Below are 26,075 nucleotides of genomic sequence, written 5' to 3'. Positions count from 1 at the left end.
AGGGATTGTAGTAATAAACATCTGTTATTACTAGTTATTGCCCGTGGATTCGCCCACGTTGAAGTTGCTTCTGCCATCATTATTTTTTTATTATTATTTGAGGTGTTTAAGTTGTAATTGGGAATCCCTAAGTGTATATTTAATTAAAAAAGCAAACAAACAATGTGTTTATGGTATAACTTTTGAAATAGTTTAATATTAAAGGTAGTTAAAAGTCTAAAAGGATATTTGTTTTCATCATACTCCTTCGTAGTCCGTTACATCTTTTGCACACAGATTTCCGCCGGGCGCGACTTCTCCCACCACCTGGCCCGAGGCCAAGCGGCCCTGCACACAATTAGGTTTTCTTGTTAACTACTTACCCTCTTGAGAACGGGCACAATGATACATAGCTTATCCTTGTACCCTGATATATAACATGAGTCAACGTGAAACTAACAGACAAACAGAATTTTTTAAAATGGTTAATTCAGTCCAGGTACCCGATAAACTAGATGTCTAATTTGAAAATGCCTAAAAATGTTAAAATTACAAACTTACAATTATATTTATTTGTGTTGATTGTGGATTTGAATTTTTCCCCCAATCTTTGTAACCTGGTTTTTGCTAGCCACAAGCATAATTTCTGGGTTACATAAGAAAATGAGCCTCTGTTTATAACCATACAACCATTTTATTTCTGGCTGATTAGGTTGTATTATTGAGAGGATTGATGATGATGATGATGATGATGATGATGATGATGATGATCAGGCTTATTTGTCAATAATGATACATGTACTCAAAATTAAAAGAAACGCATAGCAGCAGGGAGTGTGCTTAGTTGTGTCCGGTGCTCAGTTCTAGGCATTCTGTGTTTGACATGTGATTGTGAGACGTTGCATAGTATTTCAATATTCCGGCAATACTAATCCACCAAATGTAAAGCAGGTGTGTTGTTTATTATTTTATTCATTGAAAATTTCTCCCACTCCAGTTCCACATCATGTTTCGCAAAAAGAAAAAGAAACGACCCGAGATCTCTGCTCCTCTGAATTTCCAGCACCGGGTGCATACCTCCTTTGATGCCAAAGAAGGCAGATTCGTAGGCCTTCCTCCACAATGGCAAAATGTTCTGGACACCCTGCGACGTCCAAAACCTGTAGTGGACCCTTCCAGAATCACTCAGGTGCAGCTCAAGCCCATGAAAGTGAGTAATTACAATTGTACTCTGCCAGCTTGTTTCTGTTGGCCAGTAACTGTACTCAATCACCCTTTCCGCAAGAGGCACTAGGGGATCAACAGTGACACAAACATTATCTGGGATGAGCTCATAAATGCCCCATCAGTGAGCTATACTATCTATAGTGAATACAGGGCCCACACTGCACACTCTGCATCTATGCTCTGTAATACTCACCTCTCCGAAGTTCCATGGCAACCGCGCTGCACAAATTACCGGGAAAATGGCGCTGTGGTTATTTTCCAGGCGATCTGCACATGTACAGTAGAAAAAGTGCAGTGCCAGGAAAATGATCGCCACCCCAGTTTCCCAGTGATCTGCACATGAACAGTAGACTCTGGTACTGCATCAGCGTCTACCTGCTTGTGCCACCGGCTAGAGTGGAGAGGGGCCCGGATGGAGACTGCACACGGGCCCCCTCCTCACATAATGCACGCCTGCTACACACTCTAGATGTATTTGGTATATACCTTATTGCAAGTGTGACTGCTAAGTGGGCATTTAAAATCTACCCTTGTCTTTCATCTAACAAATACCATCATGGAATCGCGTTAGCAACATACTGTATTGTAATTGCAAGAGGAGAATGTGTGCGTTGTAAACTTAAATCCTCTTGTCAGTGAGTGGCACATATTCACATAATAAAGCCACTATTTATTAGTGTGCATCAATCATAAAGATTTCCTACAGCCCCTTATCGGAAGGATAGAAATCTTTTATTGCCACAATCTGCTAATAAAATATCACTGAAGCAGCTGAGTGTCACTCGGCTACCTGGCAATACTACCTGGCAGCGATACGAGAAGTCTTTACCACATTGCCGGATCACTGACTCAGGCTTCCAGTTCCACTTGTGTAACAAAATAATAATGAGAATAAATGTGCTGACATTCCATGCAGAAAAAAATGTTTTATTTCAGTAAATAAAGAATTTTGTTACATGACTATCCTCTGCTAGTGAGAGAAGTATCATTATTAAATAGATTTTATTGAATAGATTTCTCCATGGTTTGCATGGGGAGCTTTTTCCGAAGATACCCAGCAAAACTCTCCACCGGCGATGACAGTAGCAATACGGTACGCCTATCGGCGGGTAGCAATATTTGTGATTAGCGCCACTGTAGGCAATCTATTTATACATGCCTGCATGTATTGCCCCTTTGTACTAACCTCAAATTGTGTCCCACTGGAATATCGGTAAAAGAAGGATGTGCAGAATTAGCCAGGTTTGCTATAGCAACTCCTTTATTTGCCTTAGAAATCGCTTTTTCAAATCAAAGAGTACTGTGAAAGAATATAATTGCTGAGTTATAATGAATGAAACAAAGTAAGTTAAGGCCTAATAATTATTTTCAAAATACTGATATTTATACTCAATCGCCCAACAATGTATGACCCCAAAAATTTCACTTTACCCAGTCTTGGCAAAATGTTAGCTTCATTAATGCAGCGAGTGTGGTTCAAATGATCAAAATATAACTTATACCAAATATCCCTGAAAATTACATTGTACAGTATGAAGTCTTTATTCTCACTCAAATGCTACAACGTGTATGGCTTCAAATTATTTTAGTATACTGTATTCTAATTACAAATATTAACTAATAAAGATAAACTATGAAGTGTATCAACAAAAGTGCACATTTAAACAGCAAACTCTGAAAAACAATGCGGACAAACAGCCTCCCTGGCTCCCGTTCACATTCGTCACCCGGGGGGATTGCTCAGGGCTTGGAGAAAACGAGCTGATCTCGCACTTCTTATAGGTGGTGCTTTCTATAACTGGTGAATTGCCATATCGTTTTTCAAACAATTATTAATCTCTATACATGTTCAAGCAGGTTACATATGGTCTGGTAAGTATGGCACAATGGACTTCGAAAAACTTAAAATGGTTTTAAGACCTTTCATCCTGTTATCTTGCAGAAATGTTTCCCAGTCTCGTTCATCAAGGTACACTGACGACCAGGTTTTAAGGATAGCCATACTTGAGCACAGTTGACTTAGGAACTGAGGGCCTGATTCAGAGCCGCTCGTAAGTGGCCGCTCGTTCGTTCAGAAAAAGGGGGAGGCTATTCAAATGAACCGTTCGCTCCTTGCGGTCTGTTGCCGCCTCCATGTCTGAACGAGCGAACAAAACATGCGCTCGTTTATTTGATAAAAACGCCCCCTGGCCGCTCGCATCATACGTCAAGTCCGCTATTTATTAGATTAATCGAGTACATCGAACAGCGTATGAACTGCTCGCTATTCTTGTGGTTGGTTTTTGCTACCACAATTTTGCGAGCAGTTCTGGCTATAAAATAACCCAGTGACGTGGTCAATGACGCTGCTGTTTAAATTATGCACACCCATAAAACGCCCACTTTGACCTTTAAGCACGCCTGCGTTCTGATCTCCACTCCCCCGTTTTCAAGCACCTTCCCCTGTTACCACCCACATACGCCTCATTCTGTCACTCAAAATAGCAGGCATTCGCTATATAGCGAACAAACGATTTTCGGCCGCACTGACTGGTTTGCGCATGCGTATTAAAAACCGTACGCATGCGCAGATGGCCGAACATCGCTCGGAACGAGCGTACTGCCGCTTACGAGCAGCTCTGAATCAGGCCCTGATTCATTACGGATTGCAACTGTGATTACGCACGCAATCGACCAATTGTTGCGTACTAAGCATGTGTATGCATCGCACTGCGCGATGTGGCCACTGTGATCGCAGTGACTACGCAGACCCATCGCAGTGTGATTGACAGGAAGTGCCGTTTGTTGGTTGTTAGGGGGGATGGTCGGTGAAACACAGGCATGCCAGTGCGTTTGAATGCCATTGCAGGGGCATGCATAAATTATCCACTGCGATGCCGTACACAGCCTGAGGACTCATAGCGTGCGATGACTTAGCAATTTTTGAGTAAGGTCAGGGCTTGTGCAAGTGTGCGTGAGGCTACGATGGTTCTCGATTGTACCGATGGTTTTGCAGTCTTACTAAACATTATGGATGTGTGGTAAGTAAAGTGGGCGTCCTCGCAATGGATTAGCATGTTATCGCAGTGAGACTGCGTGTGTAATCGCTATTGCAGTTGCGATCAGTAGTGAATCAGGCCCTTAATTAGTACTCAATGTACATGTAAACAAGCATGATATCCTCAAAACCTAGACTGCTAGTGTGCCTTGAGGACCAAGGCTGGGAAACACTGTCTTTCAGTGTTGCCCTTATATTGATACCACTTGGTTTGATTAAAAATAAACACCCATGCACTATCATACTAAGGATCAGTGACTCCTATTTTGTGCTCTCATTCCCTTTGTGATGAGCATCGCAAATGAGTTGCCCAGGGCATATACAAGGTTAAATACTTTACATATTCAACAAAGACATTATTTGTAAGTAATAAAGTGCTGTATTTGGTCTAAATGTAGTTTTGTATATATTCTGTGCAGACTGTTGTTCGTGGAAGCACCATTGGATTGGAAGGATACATATCAGGGATACTAATTGACATTCAGAAACTTTCTGTGACCAGTTCCAACACTCTGAGAGGACGGAGCCCTTTAACAAGACGGAGAGCTCAATCTTTGGGGGTTCTTGGCGAAGAGAGGCCAAACAATGGACAGTTTATCATTCCAGAGCAGAACATTTCTGACAAGTATATTAACTGTAATGGGAGCTCTAAGACCAGTAGGAGGCAGACCATGTGGCCGGACTATAAGCCTATAGAGGATAGCCCATCTAAGCCCAATGGTTCTGTTTGTAAAGCAAAGTCTTTGGATCCGGGGGATTTTCAGGATACAGTTGACCGTGTTGCTCAGACCAAAGCACCTCTTGGCAGCTTGCATAAGAACTTTGGTGGAGGGCATAGCTTTGAGCTGGATACACATACAACAAGAAGACAATTATCTCATGAGACACTGCTAGAAGAGGGCTCTGTGCCAAAGTCTGCAGAGAGTGTTACAAAACACGGACAGTTACGGAGTGGTTTTGTGCCCTCCAGCAATGGAAGGAGTTCAGAAATCCCCGCCTCAGCAGTACAGATAAAGGTATGATTGTTTTTCCTAATATTGCACCTAAGTTGTTTGTTTATGCTGGTTTTCCCATGACATAATCCTCCTCTTTGTGGCAATCTCAGAAGACTGTACAGCAGTGTTTGTGTGCAGTGCACGTGAGTGTGCAAGGGTTAATCACCACCAGGCCACCTGGCCTGCCTATAATGATTAAAAAAAAAAAAAAGTGTATAAAAACACATTCCAGTTACATGGGAATAGCGTGGAACAGTGGCGTAACTAGGGTATTTGGAGCCCAGGGCAAATTTGAAAAGGGAGCCCCCACCCCCCCCCAACATCCCGATATGTGCGCGCGCTGGGAAAAAGAATGGGCGTGGTCACTTAAAAATGGGGCGTGTCAACATGACACACCCCTTTATTTTCACGCTGAACATTCCTATCCATATGCACCTTAACCCCAGTAGCACTCCTTATACAGTACCCCCAGTATGCAGTTGTGGTCCCTCTTATGCATGCCCATAGTAGTGCCCCTTATACAGTATCCCCAGTAGTGGTCCCCCTTATACAGCCCCCAATTAGTTCCCCTTACTCAGTGCCCCAAGTAGTGGTCCCCCCAAATGCAGTACCCTATGTAGTGTTCCCCCTTATGCAGTGCCCCCAGTAGCAGTCCCCACAATGCAGTGCACCCAGTAGTGGTATCCCCTTATGCAGTGCCCTTTATATAGTGCCCCCAGTAGTAGTCCCCCCCCCCCCTATGCAGTGCCCTTTATATAGTGCACCCAGCAGTAGTCCCCAACCCCCCCCCCCCTCCCCATGCAGTTTTCCCAGTAGTGGTCCCCCTTATGCAGGCACCCAGTAGTGATCCCCCCCCTATCTAGTGCCCCCTGTAGTGGTCCCCGCAGTGCCCCTAGCAGTAAGCCCCTTATATAGTGCCCCCAGCAGTAGTTCCCCCCCCCCCTCCCTCCCATGCAGTGCCCCCAGTAGTGGTCCCCCTGATGCAGGCCCCCAGTAGTGACCCCCCCTATCCAGTGGTCCCTGTAGTGGTCCTTCCTGTTATTGCCCCCAGTTGTGGTCCCCCCAGTGCAGTGCCCCTAGTAGTAGGCCCCTTTTATAATGCCCCCAGTAGTAGTTCCCCCCCCCCCAAGTAGTGGTCCCCAGTTGAGGTTCCCCCTCCCGATTAAGTGCCCCCTGTAATAGCCCCCCCACAGTAGAGGTCCTCCCAATAATGGTGCCCCCCCCAGTAGAGGTCCTCCCAATAATGGTGCCCCCAGTAGTAGCCACCAACCCCCCCGTTGTGCCCCCACCCCAGTAGAGGTCCCCCCAGTAGTAGCCACTCCCCTCCCCCGTTGTGCCCCCAGTAGTGCTGACAGGTTTTACTTACCTGAATCCACGCTGCTGCTCGACACTGCGCCCGCCGCCGCCATCCGCCAGTCCTCCCGGGCTGGCATGCTCAGCATAATGGGAGAGACGTCATGATGTCATGACGTCTGTCCCATTACCCACTGCAGGAGCCGGACGGAAGTCTGGCTCTTGCAGTGGGTGCTGCAGCAGTCAATGAGAGTCTATCTGACTCTCATTGGCTGCTGTTTAACACACGCATCGCCGCAAGCGCTGGCGGCGATGCGTGTGTCATGCACAGCCTGAGCCCGCCTCCTGGCGCTATTGGGCAAGCGCTCAGGGGGAGGGAACGGGCTCAGCTGTGCAGCACAGGACCGGCGCTGGAAGCCTAGCGCCGGTCCTGTGTAAATGTGTAACGCTGACCGCACTCACTGTGGTCGGCGCTACACTGGAGGCTAACTAGGGCGGGCCGGACCGTGGCCGGCGGCGCCGCCGGTCCCACGGCGCCCAGGGCACGCACCCTGCTTGCCCTGCCCTAGTTACGCCACTGGCGTGGAATGATGATGGACAGCCAATCTATTGATAGATTTCTCAAACCCTAGTTGGGGTTTAACAGCACATATTGTGTATATATAGTATCTCCAGGGTGACCAAGTTATCTCAGAGTTCTGGACTGACTCATGTGAGGTGAGCAGTCCGGACGGCTTGTTGCCATGATTCTCGCTGAATCGCATCAATGTGGTCTCGCCCTATTTTACAATGCCGGTCCCTGTACTGCCTACTTGACTGCTCCACACCCCATGCACCTCCCAGCGAGTATGCTCCGATAAGAAAAAAGCTCTTGGACAGTTGAAATTCCGAGCCTGGTTTACCAAAGGGACATTTATTAATAAATTCATTACCTCTTTAAGAAATTAGTGGGTTGAGCGGGCATCCATTCCCTGTATTAACCAATGGACAGCTGTACCCCATGTATGAAATTATGTTGTATTGTTGTTTCTTATACAGCTTGATCACAGCTCACGTTTATTAGCTTCATCTGTGTTTTTTTTTATATAAGGTGTCTCTGGGTCTTCCTTGAGCACCAGGGTTCTTAACTCATGATTTTCATAACTGAAACCTTTCAAACTTAGGGGGAGATGTATCCAAAGCTTGGAGAGAGATAAAGCGGTGAGAGAAAGTACCAACCAATCAGCTCCTAACTATCACTTTACAGGCTGTTTTAAAAATGAGTTAGTATTGGTAGGTTCTTTGGGGTCTAGGTACATAGCCTTGGTGAGAGAGAGAAAGTGGATGGAGATAAAGTACCAACCAATCAGCTCCTAACTGTCATTTTTCAAACACAGCAGGTAAAATGACAGTTTTGGAGCTGATTGGTTGGTACTTTATCTCCATCCACTTTATCTGTCTCCAAGGCTTAGTACATAGACCCATTATTTCTTTCCTCTTTATCTCTCTCCAAGCTTTGATACATCTCCCCTTTTAAGCATTAACCACCTGCAAGACCCATCCTTGGGCCAAATGTAATAGGGTGAGAGTTTAGCAGTAACTCTCACATTGGTCAAGTTCTCGGACTCTATTACATTGGCAGAGTATAAAAAGTGTGTGAGGTTACTGCTAAACTCTCACCCTGTTACATTTGGCCCCTTGTCTTTTTGTAAAAACCTAATAATAATAATAATAAATACTGGAAGGAGCTTTTTGTATTGTCCTTATTATACCCCTTTTACACCGGAGCTAAAACCTGGGTTTTTGAAGGGTTAACCCGGGCAGCTCCCTGGTGTAAAAGGGGAGAGGGTTGGATCGCCGAGTCGAGTGACCCGGCAATCCAACCCAGGTAACTAGCAGGGTTTAACACGGGCGTAGCCCGTGAAACCCTGCTGTGAGAACAGCGCACTCCGGGTCACGATGACCTGGAGTGCGCTGCTAGCCGGCCGATTGGTCCGGCTTCAGTGGCGCTTGGAGATAACGTCATCTCCAAGCGTCCACTTTCACTCCGCAAAAGCCGGGTCTATGCAGACCCGACTGCGGTGTGAGCGGCGCTGACTCGGGAATATCCCGAGTCGGCACCGGCAAAATTCCGGGTCTGATCCGGATAGGAACTTTGGGCCTGATTCAGAGCCGTTCGCTATTTGCGGTCGTTCGTTTAAAAACAAGGGGTGGCTATTCAAATGAACCGTACGCACATTGCAGTCTGTTCACACCTCTAAGTCTGAACGAGCGAGCAAAACATACGCTCGTTTATTTGTTAAAAACGCCCCCTGGCCGCTCGCACCATACGTCATGTCCGCTATTTATTAGATTAATCGAGTACATCGACCAGTGTATGAACTGCTCGCTATTCTTGTGGTTGGTGTTTGCTACCACAAATTTGCGAGCAGTTCTGGCTCTAAAATAACCCTGTGACGTGGTCACTGACGCTGCTGTTTTAAATATACACACCCATAAAACGCCCGTTTTGACCTTTAAGCACGCCTGCGTTCGGATCTCCACTCCCCATTTTCAAGCACCTTCCCCTGTTACCACCCACATACGCCTCATTCTGTCACTCAAAATAGCAGGCACTCGCTATATAGCGTACAAACGATTTTCGGCCGCACTGACTGGTTCGCGCATGCGTACTAAAAACCGTACGCATGCGCAGATGTGCAAACATCGCTCGGAACGAGCGTACTGCCGCTAACGAGCGGCTCTGAATGAGGGCCTTTGTTCCAACTCCCCCATCAGACCCGGAATTTAGGTGGAAAAGGGGTATTAGTCACGCATGGCAAACCACCGGAATTGGTTTGAAATACCGACTGCTGAATAGCCGCCGGTTCTCATACCGACGCCGGAAAGAAGGATATCCCAACAGCGGCCGGTAAGTGCTCTAACCCTACCCTCTCCCCCCCCCCCCCCCCCCTAACTTTCCCTTAGGGGTGCCTAACCCTAACCTCTTCCCAGTGGTGCCTAACCATAAGTCCTCCCTGGGAGTGTCTAAACCTAACCCACTCTTTCTGCACCCTAAAGCTAACCCTCCCGGGGGGTGCCTATCCCTAACCTCCCCTCAGGGGTGCCTATCCCCCCCTTTCCCATAGCCTAACCCTCCCCAGGGGGTGCCTAACCCTGTTCCCCGGAGGTGTCTAAACCTAACTCTCCCTCCCCTCCGCGGCTACAAGCTAACTCTCCCCGGCTTCCCTCGTTTGGGATGCCGGGTGTCGGGATTTCGGTGTGGGGCTAAAGATAGGCGTCGGCATTTCAACGCCCATATTTAGTCCTAGGTCAGCCTTCCGCCATCGGGATTCCGATGGCCAGCATTCCGGGCGGCGGTAATTTAACCGCAACCCAAACCACCAATATTCTTGACTAAGAATAAACAGGCATTTGGTTGCTGTTCCTGCACTTTCTACAATACTGCCTATTAAAATTGTCAGGCCAGAATATACATATTCTAGGTGTGACCTTGTGTTGTGCTTATGTAGATGCAAGATAATACATTCATTACACAATTTCTTATTTGTCTTACTGCTTAATGAACAAATGTTATTGGCTTTGGCTGCCACTGCTTGGCATTGCTTATTGGTCACCTACCAACGGTCCACTTTATCAACATTTGTTACACATTTGCTTGGTCATAGCATGAACAGGCAACAGAGCAAGGCCAAAATAATCCTAGTTTTCAATTATGGAATATATAGAGAATAGTGAATCTGCATCTGACTATTACTCTCAGTGCATTCTAATTGAATGGTTTGCCCAATATAGTACTATTTAAGGAATAATTGTATGTATTTATTTTATCACCAGTGATTTATATAGAGCACACATACAGCACTGACCCAGTGGAATTTACAATCTATGGGGCATATTTAATAATGAGTGATATTCATGTTATTACTTGTTACTAATCTCAAATGGTGCTCCAACCAATCAGCTCCTAACTGTCATGTGTTTGAAAAATGACAGTTAGAAGCTTATTAGTTAGAGCACCATTTAACGTTATGAGTGATAACAAGAAGATAACGCGTTATTATATATCCCCCTATATTCCCTATCGCATGGACAAACCTATACACTAGGGATAATTTTTTGTCAGCTGCCAATTAAACTACTAATATGAGTGTGGAAGAAAACTGGAGCACCCTGGGGAAACTCCTGCAAACACGGGGAGAACATACAAACTCCACGCCAATGGGCCATTACTGGGAACTGAACTTGGATCTCAGGGCCTCATTCAGAGGCGGTCGGAGGATGCAAGCGGTCGCTCAGAAACTGGGCGGCCACTTGCATCCTGACCGCCCCGCCTCTGTTGCGGTTAACACCCACAGCTCTAACGACCCGCTCGGGTGATGGTCGCGATGGTCAGAGACCATCGCGACCATCGGGGCTTACGACGAGACCCTAGGGTAGGGTCTCACTTGTTGTAAGCCCCAGAGAGCTTCTGCTCCCATAGGAACGCCTCCGTTTGGCCTGCCACCCCCCCGGCCCGCCTTCCAAATGGGGCGAGCTGTCAATCAACATCGAGACCTGCTACGACCGGCGCTGTCGGTCGTAGCGGGTCTCACGCATGCGCACGAGGGAGCCGGCTCCCTCGTGCGCATGCGCACTTGACAAACATCGAGGCGGCCGTGCGTGTCGTAGACCGTTACGGCCGCCTCTGAATAAGCTCCTCAGTGCTGTGAAGTCATAATGATCACCGCTACCAAAGCAACATAAAGGTAGGGGCACCTCTCTCTCAGCCACCCTGCCCTTTCCTAGCCAGAGCACACTGCTGCACTGTGCGGTGTTGGAGGCGTGCTCTGTGCTGCCTCTGTTACCACACACAGCAGCCTCCGGGCACTAGGACCCAGCGGCTCTCCATGGAGGTGCGACCTTCGGCATGTGATTTCTGCACATACGCCACACCCACCCGCTTCCTCCCCGTCCGGCATATATGGACGAGTCACATGTAGGGATGGCCATCGGAGGGGTGTCCTTTGGTGATTACCATCGATGACACACAAACCATCTATGGTGAACCATCGATGGTTAGACACCCTCCATGGCCACCGCTGTGGTGCGGAACGGTGGTCTGTGGGCCAATCAAAAACAGGGACGGGGCTTAGCCGTGCTAGGGGGGCGGGGCTAAGCTCAGTCCCATCCAGAAAAAAATATACCATTGGTACTTTTGCCATCGATGGTAAAAGTGTTCAACATTGGCCATAAACCATGGATCATTTCTAATGATCGATGGCCATCCCTAACCACATGAGACCCCAATATCAGCTATGACTTTAATATTTCTTTAGCCCTAATGCTAAACACAAATTGAACCCACGCCCCTTAGTCGGGAGTGCATGGACTCCTTTGACCTTTACGGCCAAAACAGAGGTTTGCATAATTAAGCCAGAAGAGCAGTGACAAATGCAGGATTTCTAGGGAGGTAGCGGGGGTCCAAATGCTTGATTTTAGAGTGTGGTCAGTCCATGAAAAGGGCATAATTAGCACTTATCCAGCTTTAATATGCGTCATACAAAGTGTATTGTGTGTCATAGTTCCAGCATATACTGGACCAGCGATCACAGTAAGCCATTAAATGTGGCAGTAGGGCCATCCTGCCCGAGCTCAATGTTTTTATTTAAGATGTGGGCACCATTCCAGAGTATTGGAGCAAGTCCGAGAGTCTGGGGTAGCAGCAGGAGAACCTAGCACTGCCCTGGACATTTATGTACATATCGGTCTCCTTATGCACTGGATAGTGTATTATTATACAGTATTAATTATTATTCCTATTGATGGTCTATAGCAGTGCACCCCTAACAGTGCATGTTTTCCAGATCTCCTACTTGGTGCACAGGTGTATATGTTAAAAGATCCACAGGTGGTGCTAATTATTTAATTTGTGATACTGAGAAGAACATGCAGCACTAGTAATATTCTATTATATTACTATATATTACTATTTATATTGTGGTCATGGTGTAGGCTGTGGAGGCAACTGGAAACCCCCCTGCGTTTGCCTAATGAAGAGTGACGCGGTAACAGAAACACAAATAATTGTAACAGGATTTTTTTTTTTTTTAAGGAAACAGAATGTCACTACAAGCTGAGTTACTGGGGTTTATCAACAAGTTGTATGTTTTCTCACTGTGGCCCCCATTTATTAATGATCGCACTTGCAATGCGATCTGGGCATGTCAGTACCCGCCCATGATCGCATTGCAATATGTGATCATATCGTCCGGATGCATCATCCGGCACATGCAAGGATAGGGGCTCCGATAGGAGCCCGTCCCTGCGATGTGCTCGGAGAGCTGGCAGCTAGTGCCGGGGCTGCTGCGCTGTCCGGTGACTGGTGCAATTGCCAGGGGAGGGTTCTGCCGGCTAATTATGTGGTGGTAGCCCATAGGCTACAGCGGCTAATGCCATCTTTAGATGGCGTTAACTGAGGGGGCCAATATCGGGAATGCGATGCATTCCGGATATTGGTAAATCTGGCAGCATTGCATCCCCTATAGAAACCTATGGGGAATGCGGCTGCCAGCGCTAATGGAGGGATCACAGCAGGTATCTGAGATACCTGCTGCGGTCCCTCCTTAATACATCAGGGGAATACTTAATAGTTGAGTCAAATAAATACCGGTTTCGGGGATTATATTTATCAAATATTCAATGGTGCGGTGCTGACATACACAACTCTCACACCTACACTTGGCGCATCATCATTAGGAGAAGTTCTATGTCGATAGAATTAGTGTCTAAATAGAGCAATGTGCACGCGTAATTGCCCTTGTTTTAAGGTGCACCTGGTACAGGGCTCTTGCAAATTCCCACTAATGATGACGAGGGCTACAGATGGGGAAGATGGATGGGGGAGGGGGCATCTGACCGCAGAGAAAAGTAACTTGGCATACCGGCAAATACACACTTTTTTTTCCAAGCATGTAATTGAGGAGCAATTATAGCGAACTTGCATTCAACTCTACATACACTGCATAGTGTGATTGCCACTTGAGTAAGTTGTAATTTCCTACTTTAAAATATGTAAAAATGATTGGTCAAAACGTCTCTGAGGCTAAAAACAAAAACAAAAAAAAAAGAAACAATTGCTATAAGTTCTGTCATTTTAATGGGCTAAAACATTTCGGCTAAATTTGAGCATGGTAAAGAAGTTCAAACATGTGTGAGCTTCTTTGTATTTACATACAGACAGGCAAGCAAGCGGTGTCTGCAGTGGTTTCCATGTGAATTTCAAACTTGAACATTGTAATTTGAACAATGACCATTACTGTGTTTATGTACTTTTTTTTGTTTGTAATATAAGATGTAGCCAATTTCAGCACAAACAAATCAACGTGATACAGGCTAGTCTTTTTTTCTTTGTTTACTAACGACCCGCCCCGGATTTGCATGGGAGCCATTTTCAATTTACAGCGATAGGTTTTTTTTTTAACCATGGTCTTATAAAATTGCCTTGTAGTCAACATTAGTCGTTTTTCCTCCTGACATCAACACGAAAAGATTAAGGGGTATATTTACTAAGCCTTGGAGAGAGATAAAGTGATTGGAGATAAAGAACCAACCAATCAGCTCCTAACTATAATTTTTCAAACACAGCCTGTAAAGTCAGTTAGGAGCTGATTGGTTGGTTCTTTATCTCCAATCACTTTATCTCTCTCCAAGGCTTAGTAAATATACCCCTTAATCTTTTCGTGTTGATGGTAGGCAATTTTATAAGACCATGGTTAAAAAAAAAAGCCCGAAGGGAGAAGATCTTGACAGGGCAGGTAAGTACCCTATCCCTGCCCCTCCCCCCCAACCCTCACTTAGTGGGCCTAACCTCCCTGCCTAGTACCTAACCCTAACCTCCCCCCGGGGAGTGCCTAACCCCCCTTACCGCACCCTAAACCTAACCCTCACGGGGGGGTGCCTAACCCCCCACCCCCCCTGCATGCGGCTAACACTAAAGGCGCCCCGGACTTAACTCGTTCGGGCTGGTGTCCTTCAGCACTCCGGCGTCGGGATTAAGATAGGCGTCTGTATTTTGACGACCTATCTTAATTCCCTTGTCAGGATTTCGATATAGGTATTGAGACTGGTGGCATCGTGCCTGCCGGTCTCATAACTACATCCTGTACATAGACCCCTTAGTTTTTACATGCAAAAGGGCCATTTAAAGTTGTCCATGAGCAAAACAGTCTCCACTTAGGTCAACTCCAGCCAAGTTAAGTGTCTGTCCCTGGGCTTTATTTATTACATGCCAAATCACACTCTTACCAGGAATTGAACTTCTTTGAAATTAAAGAAGCATTTTTCACATAAATGAAACAGGAATGGTAATAAAAGTGTGGATCAATTTTTCTGGAGAAACCAGATAATATGCATCAATCTCTACATGGTATAAAATAAAGTCCATCGTTGTGATATATCTTTAACGGTTTAGGCAACGTAAGCCAAGAAAGTGCTCGGACGTTTTTTTTTTCATTGACTTGCTTCACTAAAATAGTCGCCGCTCGGCTCCCTACTGTTATACATTAATGTTTCATACACCTAAACCCACTGGTATCACTAGGGGGTTGCGGGCCGCACTGTGTGAGCTGCTTCTGTTATTTTGGTGTCACCGAGCACTGCAGCCACAAGAGAGGCAGGGGAGAGGCTGTGGGCTTCCCCAGCAGCTGCCGGAGAGCTGGGTAAGCCAAGTGTGCGCCGAGAACGGGGACTAGCCTGTACAGACAGACACCTACAGTACCAGGGACTTTATTCTATACTATGTATAGATATTGGGAACCCACTGTAAACCATAAATGTAACTGCATTAGATGAACCAAAACTGCACCAACCAAAAAGAACATGGCTGAAAATCTAAATTAATCCTCTCTCACGCGCGCTCTCTCATTCTCTCTCTCTCTCTCGTGTGCTCTCTCTCTTTCGTGCTCTCTCTCTCTCTCGCTCTGATATTTGCAGTAAGAATACAAAGAGTTCTGAGAGTCCTATATTAACTTTTTACTATATCATCCATAACTAGGGTTATTACCACTTCATTTCATTTCTTGTATACATTTATTACTGAATCCGGTTTAGCTTTTCCCAGTCTGCTGATAAACGATAAAGAGCCGCCCAGTGTCTGATTGGTGTCATTGAGAAACTATATAACTGTGACAACACTGCTGCCTGTTATTTGCTGTTGGTTTTATTTCACCCACTTTTCTCATTCTGTGCAAACATAAACTGATGCATTACAGGACAGGACATTTCAAACCTGCTTGTGGAATTCACCTCCTGCATGTCAGAGACGGCTAGAAAAATGCACTGTTGTTATTGCCCTGTATAGATATATCCTAAGGGAAGACATTCTGTGTGGGGCCTCACGTCTACCAGTACAGACAGGCAGGCAGGTGGCTGCTGTGTCTTTCCAGTTGAGGCAGGTTGAAGAGTCTCCATTTGTACAAAGTATTCCTCCTCTGGATGCCTCAAAAATCAATTTAGTTTGAGAGGAGTAAAAGCACATGACCTTGAATTGTTTGAATTCTGTTATTTGGAGGCATAAATCAACTTATACAGTGAAGGATTTCTCTGGGCATGTGCAGCTATGTTGTTAATTAACACTCTGGAGAACAGATAAGACATCAAGGCCTTGTAGTTTCATTTATGTCAGATATTCACATAATCTTGAAATAGGCACCGAATGTACCTAGTTTGACCGGACACTGCAAGCATTGCTGCTGGATTACCAGACATAGATCAAGGTTAATGTAATTACCATTACTATTAGATCAGTCATTATCAACATATTCAGTAATTACACTGTTTCTTAAATGGAGCTTAATTACTAGTTATGACATTTTTTTCAAGGTTAATGGGTCTTGCAAGTGTGTAAGCTATGATTAGATTCATTATATATCAAGGCTAATTAAAAGTAATTCACTATCTTAGCCTAGCCCTAGATGAATACAGGGTTTGAACAGTTTGAGTGCCAGCCCATTCTCTATGTCCTTATCAGTGAATGGCAGCGATATTGTAGCTGCAGCCTGGTACTGTACTGAGTAGTGTCCGACAATGAATAGTTTCCAGTTTTCCATTATGATTCCCCCTACACTAAACAGGGCTGTCTTACCTAGCACAGTATACTGCAACATGCAGGTCCTGACAACACGTCCAAACTAGTTGTGTTCCAGATGGAGCCAAAACAAAACCTCAAACAAGTCACCTGTCTGTATGCACCCCATCTGTCATGATTAGCCTCATATGTCAGTAGTATGCACCTCATTTGTCAATATCAGCTTCATCTGTCAGCAGTATGCGCCTCATCTGTCAGCAGTATGCACCTCATCTGTCAGCAGTATTTATTAGCCTCATCTGTGTCATTATGCACCTCATTTGTCAGTATCGGCTTCATCTGTCAGCAGTATGAGCCTCATCTGTCAGCAGTATGAGCCTCATCTGTCAGCAGTATGAGCCTCATCTGTCAGCAGTATGAGCCTCATCTGTCAGCAGTATGAGCCTCATCTGTCAGCAGTATGAGCCTCATCTGTCAGCAGTATGAGCCTCATCTGTCAGCAGTATGAGCCTCATCTGTCAGCAGTATGAGCCCCAAGTGTCAATATTGGCCTCATCTGTCAGTAGTATGAGCCTCATGTGTGTCAGTATGCACCTCATTTGTCAGTATCCGCTTCATCTGTCAGTATCCGCTTCATCTGTCAGCAGTATGAGCCTCATCTGTCAGTAGTATGAGCCTCATTTGTCAGTATCAGCTTCATCTGTCAGCAGTATGAACCTCATCTATCAGCAGTATTTATTAGCCTCATCTGTGTCATTATGCACCTCATTTGTCAGTATCGACTTCATCTGTCAGCAGTATGAGCCTCATCTGTCAGTATGCACCTCATCTGTCATTATCAGCCTCATATGTCAGTAGTATGTTCCTCATCTGTCAGTATGAGCCTCATTTGTGTCAGTATGCACCTCATCTGTGTCAATATGCACCTCATCTGTGTCAGTATGCACCTCATCTGTGTCAGTATCGGCTTCATCTGTCAGTAGTATGAGCCTCATCTGTCATTATCAGCCTCATTTGTCAGCATGCGCCTCATCTATCAGTAGTATGAGCCCCAAGTGTCAATATTGGCCTCATTTGTCAGTAGTATGAGCCTCATGTGTGTCAGTATGCGCCTCATTTGTCAGTATTGGCTTCATCTGTCAGTAGTATGAGCCTCATGTGTGTCAGTATGCACCTCATTTGGCAGTATCCGCTTCATCTGTCAGCAGTATGAGCCTCATCTGTCAGTAGTATGAGCCTCATTTGTCAGTATCAGCTTCATCTGTCAGCAGTATGAACCTCATCTATCAGCAGTATTTATTAGCCTCATCTGTGTCATTATGCACCTCATTTGTCAGTATCGGCTTCATCTGTCAGCAGTATGAGCCTCATCTGTCAGCAGTATGAGCCTCATCTGTCAGCAGTATGAGCCTCATCTGTCAGCAGTATGAGCCTCATCTATCAGTAGTATGAGCCCCTAGTGTCAATATTGGCCTCATCTGTCAGTAGTATGAGCCTCATGTGTGTCAGTATGCGCCTCATTTGTCAGTATCCGCTTCATCTGTCAGCAGTATGAGCCTCATCTGTCAGCAGTATGAGCCTCATTTGTCAGTATCAGCTTCATCTGTCAGCAGTATGAGCCTCATCTATCAGTAGTATGAGCCCCAAGTGTCAATATTGGCCTCATCTGTCAGTAGTATGAGCCCCAAGTGTCAATATTGGCCTCATCTGTCAGTAGTATGAGCCCCAAGTGTCAATATTGGCCTCATCTGTCAGTAGTATGAGCCTCATGTGTGTCAGTATGCGCCTCATTTGTCAGTATCGGCTTCATCTGTCAGCAGTATGAGCCTCATCTGTCAGTATGCACCTCATCTGTCATTATCAGCCTCATATGTCAGTAGTATGTTCCTCATCTGTCAGTATGCGCCTCATTTGTGTCAGTATGCGCCTCATTTGTGTCAGTATGCACCTCATTTGTGTCAGTATGCACCTCATCTGTGTCAGTATGCACCTCATCTGTGTCAGTATGCACCTCATCTGTGTCAGTATGCACCTCATCTGTGTCAGTATGCACCTCATCTGTGTCAGTATGCACCTCATCTGTGTCCGTATGCACCTCATCTGTGTCAGTAGTATGAGCCTCATCTGTGTCAGTATCGGCTTCATCTGTCAGTAGTATGAGCCTCATCTGTCATTATCAGCCTCATTTGTCAGCATGCGCCTCATCTATCAGTAGTATGAGCCCCAAGTGTCAATATTGGCCTCATCTGTCAGTAGTATGAGCCTCATGTGTGTCAGTATGCACCTCATTTGTCAGTATTGGCTTCATCTGTCAGTAGTATGAGCCTCATCTGTCAGTAGTATGAGCCTCATGTGTGTCAGTATGCACCTCATTTGTCAGTATTGGCTTCATCTGTCAGTAGTATGAGCCTCATCTGTCAGTAGTATGAGCCTCATTTGTCAGTATTGGCTTCATCTGTCAGTAATATGAGCCTCATCTGTCATTATCAGCCTCATTTGTCAGTATTGGCTTCATCTGTCAGTAGTATGAGCCTCATTTGTCAGCATGCGCCTCATCTATCAGTAGTATGAGCCCCAAGTGTCAATATTGGCCTCATCTGTCAGTAGTATGAGCCTCATGTGTGTCAGTATGCACCTCATTTGTCAGTATTGGCTTCATCTGTCAGTAGTATGAGCCTCATCTGTCAGTAGTATGAGCCTCATGTGTGTCAGTATGCACCTCATTTGTCAGTATTGGCTTCATCTGTCAGTAGTATGAGCCTCATCTGTCATTATCAGCCTCATTTGTCAGTATTGGCTTCATCTGTCAGTAGTATGAGCCTCATCTGTCAGTAGTATGAGCCTCATGTGTGTCAGTATGCACCTCATCTGTGTCAGTATTGGCTTCATCTGTCAGTAGTATGAGCCTCATCTGTCATTATCAGCCTCATTTGTCAGCATGCGCCGCATCTATCAGTAGTATGAGCCTCAAGTGTCAATATTAGCCTCATCTGTCAGTATGCGCCTCCTCTGTCAGTCTTAACGCTATCGCCATACATTGCCTACCGTATTAATAAGAGGTTTAGTTATCATATGTACTTGTTGCTGCAGTATTTAACGTTCTGAATGTAGTAACGTTGCTGCCTGCAATTCCCCCCCCCACCCACCCACTATATATTGCACTTCACAAATTGCTCATCCAGCCCATTGTAACCTACTGTATGTAGTGCGACTTAGATGGCTACTTCGTCTGGCACTTTCATGAGCAGAATGAACAACATGTGCAACTATTTATGCAGTGGGTATCGTGTTAGTCGCTCTTCATTTTACTTTTGTATGTCTAAGGCTGGGTACACACTATACGATATGTCGTCCACATAGGCAGTGTGTACCCGCTATGTCGCTGACGACACACGCTCCAAATCTAAACCACTACATTATGTTTATGAATTTTGTAAAGCGCCTTGAGTCCTTTTGGTGCAAAACGGTATATACAGAAAATTATGATTATTATTAGTACCACTGCATTTTATTCACAGATCAGCCTCGCAATGTTTTAAATAGCCTTCACCTGCAGCATAATGCTCTGCCGAAAGGCTTCTTGTATGAAGATGTTAGAGTAAATCAGTGTGCATGCAGAGCACGTGCATGTCCATTTGACTTCATCTCCATACAGGTAAGTGCCAGCCCAGTAAGTTTTCCACTTTTTCCATTCTGTGCATGTACGAGAGAAGGTTTCACAGTATATTGCAGAACAGTCCAGATGTCTGTGGGACTTATGGAGCATACACACTGTCAGATATCAGATGAACGATTTACCAACGATTGAATGATTTTTGCCTGTATTATAATGAATGGAATCGTCCAAATCTGACTGCAAACACATCAGATGTCAGATATCGTTATCTGACCATCGGGAACGCACATTGTTCATCTGTCAAACATATCAGCAATGTCAAATTTTCCTTCAGATATGAACGATTGAACGATTTTTAAAATCGTTATTGTACAGATCTGACGGAAAATCTGACCGTGTGTATGCACCATTAGTTATACATAACGATATGAGATGGTGTTATCGCAGTATGATAAATTGGAAATACTCCACAGTCCCCATAATAGGCTATAGGGACGCAGTAAACTCCAAAATCACAGGAACCACATATGAAATCAATAATATCTCTGCGGAAATCATTTTGATAATTAGCAGGAAGCAGTGACAATTATAGAAAAATAGGTTATCAGTGTTGAATAATAAACCCATAATTTCCTGGCTTAATCACCCACAAATACCTATTACTATATCTAATGAAAGACTGGCATCCAGTATGTTTTAAAAAGAGACAATAGGCGGTGCCACAGATTGCAGAAAGACATTAGACTTTCTTATTTTTATACTTTCATGTATGTGTGTGTATGTGTATGTGTATATATATATATGATCCAGTTTTTATTTTATTATATAATCAGTATGATAAAAACAAATGTAAATAAACCGTATAATACAACAAAAATACAATAAAAAGTAATTGACAATAATTAAGCATGATGCTTCTGGCAAACTGGCTGTGATTCCTAGAGAATGCACCGTCGTATCTAGATTGCTCAGTGTTTGGATGGGCTGTAATTACCAAGACTAAAGTGATAAAACTCAGGTATATTTATCACTATGGATCAGTCCACTCCATATACATATTCTTTCTATGCCAGCACAGTTGTAGATCAGGCGTGTATTAGAGAAGCCCTTTAGCATACAGCATGGTTTAATAGGAAGGTGTCTATAACTGCACAGTGAGTATACTGTGATGTGTCTCTGGATAGCATTAACTGGCAGCAGAAAATGATGTAGTATATTAGTAACAGATTTGTCCCATCCACATTCCTTCCAGCTGCCATCCGCACACATTACAGTAATATCTCCCTGCAGCAGCCGGTGAGATCGCTGTCACATGCAGTGTATAGCTCAGCAGCCTAGTAGCATGCAGTATGCTTATAGCCACATTGGGCTGACATGTGGACCAGTACAACATTTATATTTTGTATGAAGGCAGCAGTGATGCAAACAAAGCTTGCATTAATGCATGTACATGTAATTACTTGTTTGTATGAATTGAAACCATATGCAATATGACATTGTATGCAATGGAGGCATGGGCAATATGCCTAGCAGTAGCTCTGTCATGTAATGGTTATAAGGTCTTGGCAAAGTATCTGAAATTCAAGGTCTGTACAGTAGCTCTATGTGGTAGAAACACAATGGCACAATGCTGCAGTAATCGTGTCTGAGATTGGAGGTCAGAGCCACAAGAGTGCTGCCATGCTTATCTTCCAATTGCTTCACCACATGTATCACAGGCTGTGTATTCCAAAGCTGAATAATATAAAATAAATAACTGTGCTTTTTTTATACTTGACTAAATAGTTCCACTACGCTTTATTTATAGTGTGCCATGGTAGGAGTGAATTCCTGCACTAACAGATCACATCTGATCACTCACAGATTGGCAAACTTGCTTTGAAGAAATGCTCTGGGGCAAAGCAAAAGAGAGCAAGTAACTTTGTATCGGACAAACCATGCTGCAATACAGGGGCCTGAATAAAATGAGGTCTGGAGGATGGTTGGGGCCTGTAGTGTATTTCCAAAGCAGAAAAAGTGAACAGAAAGCACAAATAGTGTAATACTAATATATGGGTTAAAAAAACAAACCGGTGCATACAGTTAATAGAGGTGTAGAATAAGTTCCCTTTAATTTAGAGTTCAGAGGTGGTCCAAAGATAAATGTGTCTCAACACCAGTATGCCTGTTTATGCATGCCTCCCCACTGTCCTGCTCTCAGCCGGACTGTCCCACCCGCGGAGTGCAGTGTCCCGGTGGATGAGGGGAGCCTCACAGCTGCTCTGTGTAGCTTCTGTTCACAGTGCGATGAAATCCCGGGGCCAGCCCAACATATCCAGGTGCTGGTCACGGAAAATGGGGGAGTACTGGAGTTGTGAAAATGGGGGAGTGCCACTTCCAGTGAGTCTACGCCCCCTTTTCGGCCGCATATGCAGTAGGGATGGACATCGGAAGCCCAGCATTGAATAGTTGCCGGGCTTAAAACATCAAATCATACGATGGCAACTAGCCATCGCATTGCAACAATTCGATAGTATAACCATCACGATGGTTAGTCTTCCATCCAAAATGGGGCCGGATTCTGTGGGAATGGGGCAGGGCCTCATAGCACCCCCACCCACGTCACTGTGGGGGCATTCCCAGCACTCTCCGAGATGCTAGACTGTCCCCAGGCTCCCTCTACATGCGCCCGGCAGCTATTCTTCTGCTGCCCTGCTATGCAGAGCAGTGGTGTGTGCTCTCCCCTTCATAGCCAGCCATTGGATGGGTATCGGAAAGCTGCATCTGATGGCTGGCAACCATCGAATTTTTGGTATTTGATGAAAAAAGTACTTCCATCGAATCAGAAACATCGATGGTTGCTAACCATCGGCTTCCGATGCCCATCCCTAGTACACAGAGGGCCTGATTCAGACCGTTCGCTAGGCTGCGTTCACACGTAGTCTGGCGATGTTTGCAATCTGTGCATGTGTATAAGACGCAGTGCGTGTGCGCGAACCAGTCCATGCGATTGGGAAGCTTTTGCACCCTGTACATAGACGCTCCGCAAGCATGAGTGACAGAAAGTGCCATTTGTGGGTGGTGACAGGGGGTAGTCGATGGGAACGGAGGTGTGGTGGTGCAAACGCAGGAGTGTCTGAATGCCGTTTCAGGGGAGTGAATAATTAAGGCGCATCGTTGGCATACATGTCACATGGCTGAACTCCGTAGCACTCGCAGTGCTTGCGGTAGGTATGGTCAGCCACAAGTGCTGCGTATGGGTCCGATGTTACTGATTGTTAATACACTTCCTGGAGATGACGTGTGTTATGAAGGGAAAGTGGGCGTCTTGTGTCAGGCTGGTGAGCGTCTAAATACATTCCGTGATCGCACGGCAAGACATAGTGGGCATGCTAATCTCGGGCTAGCGATCGCAGGATTTGCATACTTTGGCTGCTGATGGCTGCGTGCGAACGGGTCTGAATCAGGACCAGAGTCCCGAATTTAAACTACAGGATGTTGGGAGGTAAGGAGATTACTTTTTACTACATGGTGGTAGGCTGCTTTTTGTAGCTTATTGCAAATAAGACTGTCCACAATTATAGTATAATTTATGCAATGCATGGCTGCAAATACATTTATTTTTAAATACTGGCTTCTATTGCATGTAGTTCAGAAATGCTGGACACAGGGCCGGATTATAGGGGGAGCGACAGGGGCGGTCGTCCCGGGGCCCCCACACAGCAGAAGCAGCTGCACAAGAACCGGCACTGTTATTAAGCCCCGCCCACCTCGTGGGTCAATCGGCTGGAGGCGGAGCCAGTATGATGCATTTCCATTACAATTGTGTAATTTGGCTCCGCCCCTTTCCGATTGACCCACAAATCGTGGCCAAAGCCGTGAGGGGGGCGGAGCTTAATAACATGGTGCCTTCCTGCCAGGTCCCCTCCCCATCCACAACATGCAGTGCAGATAGTGCAAGGTAAGTGTGTGTGTATGTATGTATTTATGTTTGTGTGTAATGTACAGTATGTGTGACACATGCATATGTGGTGTATATATATGTTTTTCTGTGTGTGTGACTGTATTTATATGTGTGTGTGTGTGTAAGTATATAAATATATGTGTGTGTGTGTGTGTGTGTGTGTGTATATATATATAAATATATACAATTATATTGATTGGGGCCCCCACAAAGTTGTTGCCCTAGGGCCTTCTCAAACCTTAATCCGGCCCTGGCTGGACAGTATTATGTTTACACTGCAATGTAGATCTGAGTGTGGACACGGTCCTCTCATATCTAAATCTCTCTGTACATTTTACTTCTTCCCACCATCAGTGCAATATGGTTTTTCCAAGGTGTAAAGTTATTTGCTCTTTTTTTGCTTTGCTCCCAACTCAGAATCTATCAGCCCATGCGTGGATTGGGGATCTGTATCAGGTCCCACTTGGACACTCCTAACGATGTAGGACAGGGGTCTTCAAACTTGGCCCTCCAGCTGCTGTGGAACTACACATCCCAGCATGCACTGCCACCTTTTTGATATAACAGCATGCTAAAACTATGTGCAGTGCATGCTGGGATGTGTAGTTCCACAGCATCTGGAGGGCCAAGTTTGAAGACCCCTGATGTAGGAGGTGGTTAAGCTGTCTGTAATGGAGAAGGGTTTAAATTAGGGATGTGCAGGCTCGGATAGGACTTTTGTCCAGGAATGATGATGTTCGTCCATGCAAGATGACGTTTTGCCTCTTTCTGAGTTCCGTTTTTTTGGAGGGAAAAATCCGAACACCACGTGCAAACTCGAACCTATCCGAGCCTGCACATCCCTAGTTTAAATACTGACTGCATCGATATATCAACATGATGACACTAAACAGTAGATTTTTACCTTCATGAATTATATCTGAAATTCCTAATTTAGTAACCCTTCAATTTCACCATATTAGACCACTTTGCTTTTTAATAAACACATTCCTAAAATAAAAATCTGTTTCAGATGACATCCACTGATTATATTGTCCTTGTGTCTCTTCCTAGACCCAGGGATTCCAGCACCGCACCACATCTACACGGGGAGTTTTGACCAAAGCAGCCTCTCTTCCACCTGAACATTTATCTCCTGACTTTAGCAGGGTACTATCAGAGACCCCATCAGAGCGTTCATCTCCCCTCCGGCCCTGCAGACCTTCTCCAGCAGGATCACCTCGTAGCCGTCCTATCCAGACTAGCTCCACCAATCTTCATTTATGTCAGGACTTTTTCAACAAAAACCAACTGGGTAATCCGGGTACAGCGGTGGTAACTCATGAGCAGTTCAAGACGGCACTTCGGATGGTGGTAGATAAGGGAGACCCACGTTTGCTGTTAGAGGATTATCTCAAGATAGGAGAAGGATCTACTGGAGTGGTTTGCATTGCTAGGGAGAAGCACAGTGGGCGCCAGGTGGCAGTAAAAATGATGGATCTCAGAAAGCAGCAGCGGAGAGAACTTTTGTTTAATGAGGTAAGTTCCGCACATCCATAATATTGCAGTTATATTACATAAGCCTTATTTCTGTAGCCTTGGTAACCAAAGTCATGAAATAGCTGTTTTAGTATCTATTTTGACCAAACAGCTCAGGAATGAAGCATATGTTCATAATGATTTTTTAATGGTGTTTGACTGGGATCTAAATTAATGGTGAGAATGTTTGTTTTTATTACATGTGGCACTTTTGTGTGTGTCTTTCTACTACATTGCTCACAGTGCACCTATAAAGGTGCTTTGCTGGGTAAGGGTCTGATTAAAAGAGCAGGATGAGACTCAAAGGCCTCCATCTCTGTACTGTCCTTCTATAGCAGGGGTGGGCAATACGCGTCCCTCCAGCTGTTGTTGAACCACACATCCCAGCATGCCTTGCAACAGTTTTAGAATGGTCAAATAGC

The 26,075-nt window shown here is 45.2% G+C and overlaps 1 protein-coding gene across 1 annotated transcript in view; it reads left to right on the top strand.

Moving 5' to 3' along the window:
- The first annotated feature begins 859 nt into the window (after positions 1-859).
- LOC148475113 (serine/threonine-protein kinase PAK 6-like) overlaps positions 860-26,075 on the top strand; it is a 57,442-nt gene continuing 32,226 nt past the window's right edge. Inside the window, exons 1-3 of the mRNA XM_088457718.1 lie at positions 860-1,189; positions 4,663-5,259; positions 25,189-25,653. Of these exons, the coding sequence (XP_088313844.1) occupies positions 986-1,189; positions 4,663-5,259; positions 25,189-25,653 (1,266 nt within the window). The 5' untranslated portion in view covers positions 860-985. The remainder of the gene's footprint in view (positions 1,190-4,662; positions 5,260-25,188; positions 25,654-26,075) is intronic.

Source organism: Taudactylus pleione, unplaced genomic scaffold (genome assembly GCF_031769625.1).
Source record: "Taudactylus pleione unplaced genomic scaffold, aTauple2 ptg000778l, whole genome shotgun sequence".
Classification (NCBI taxonomy): Eukaryota; Metazoa; Chordata; class Amphibia; order Anura; family Myobatrachidae; genus Taudactylus; species Taudactylus pleione.
The sequence above is the reverse complement of the archived record's forward strand: the minus strand, read 5'-3'. Positions and strand labels throughout refer to the sequence as shown.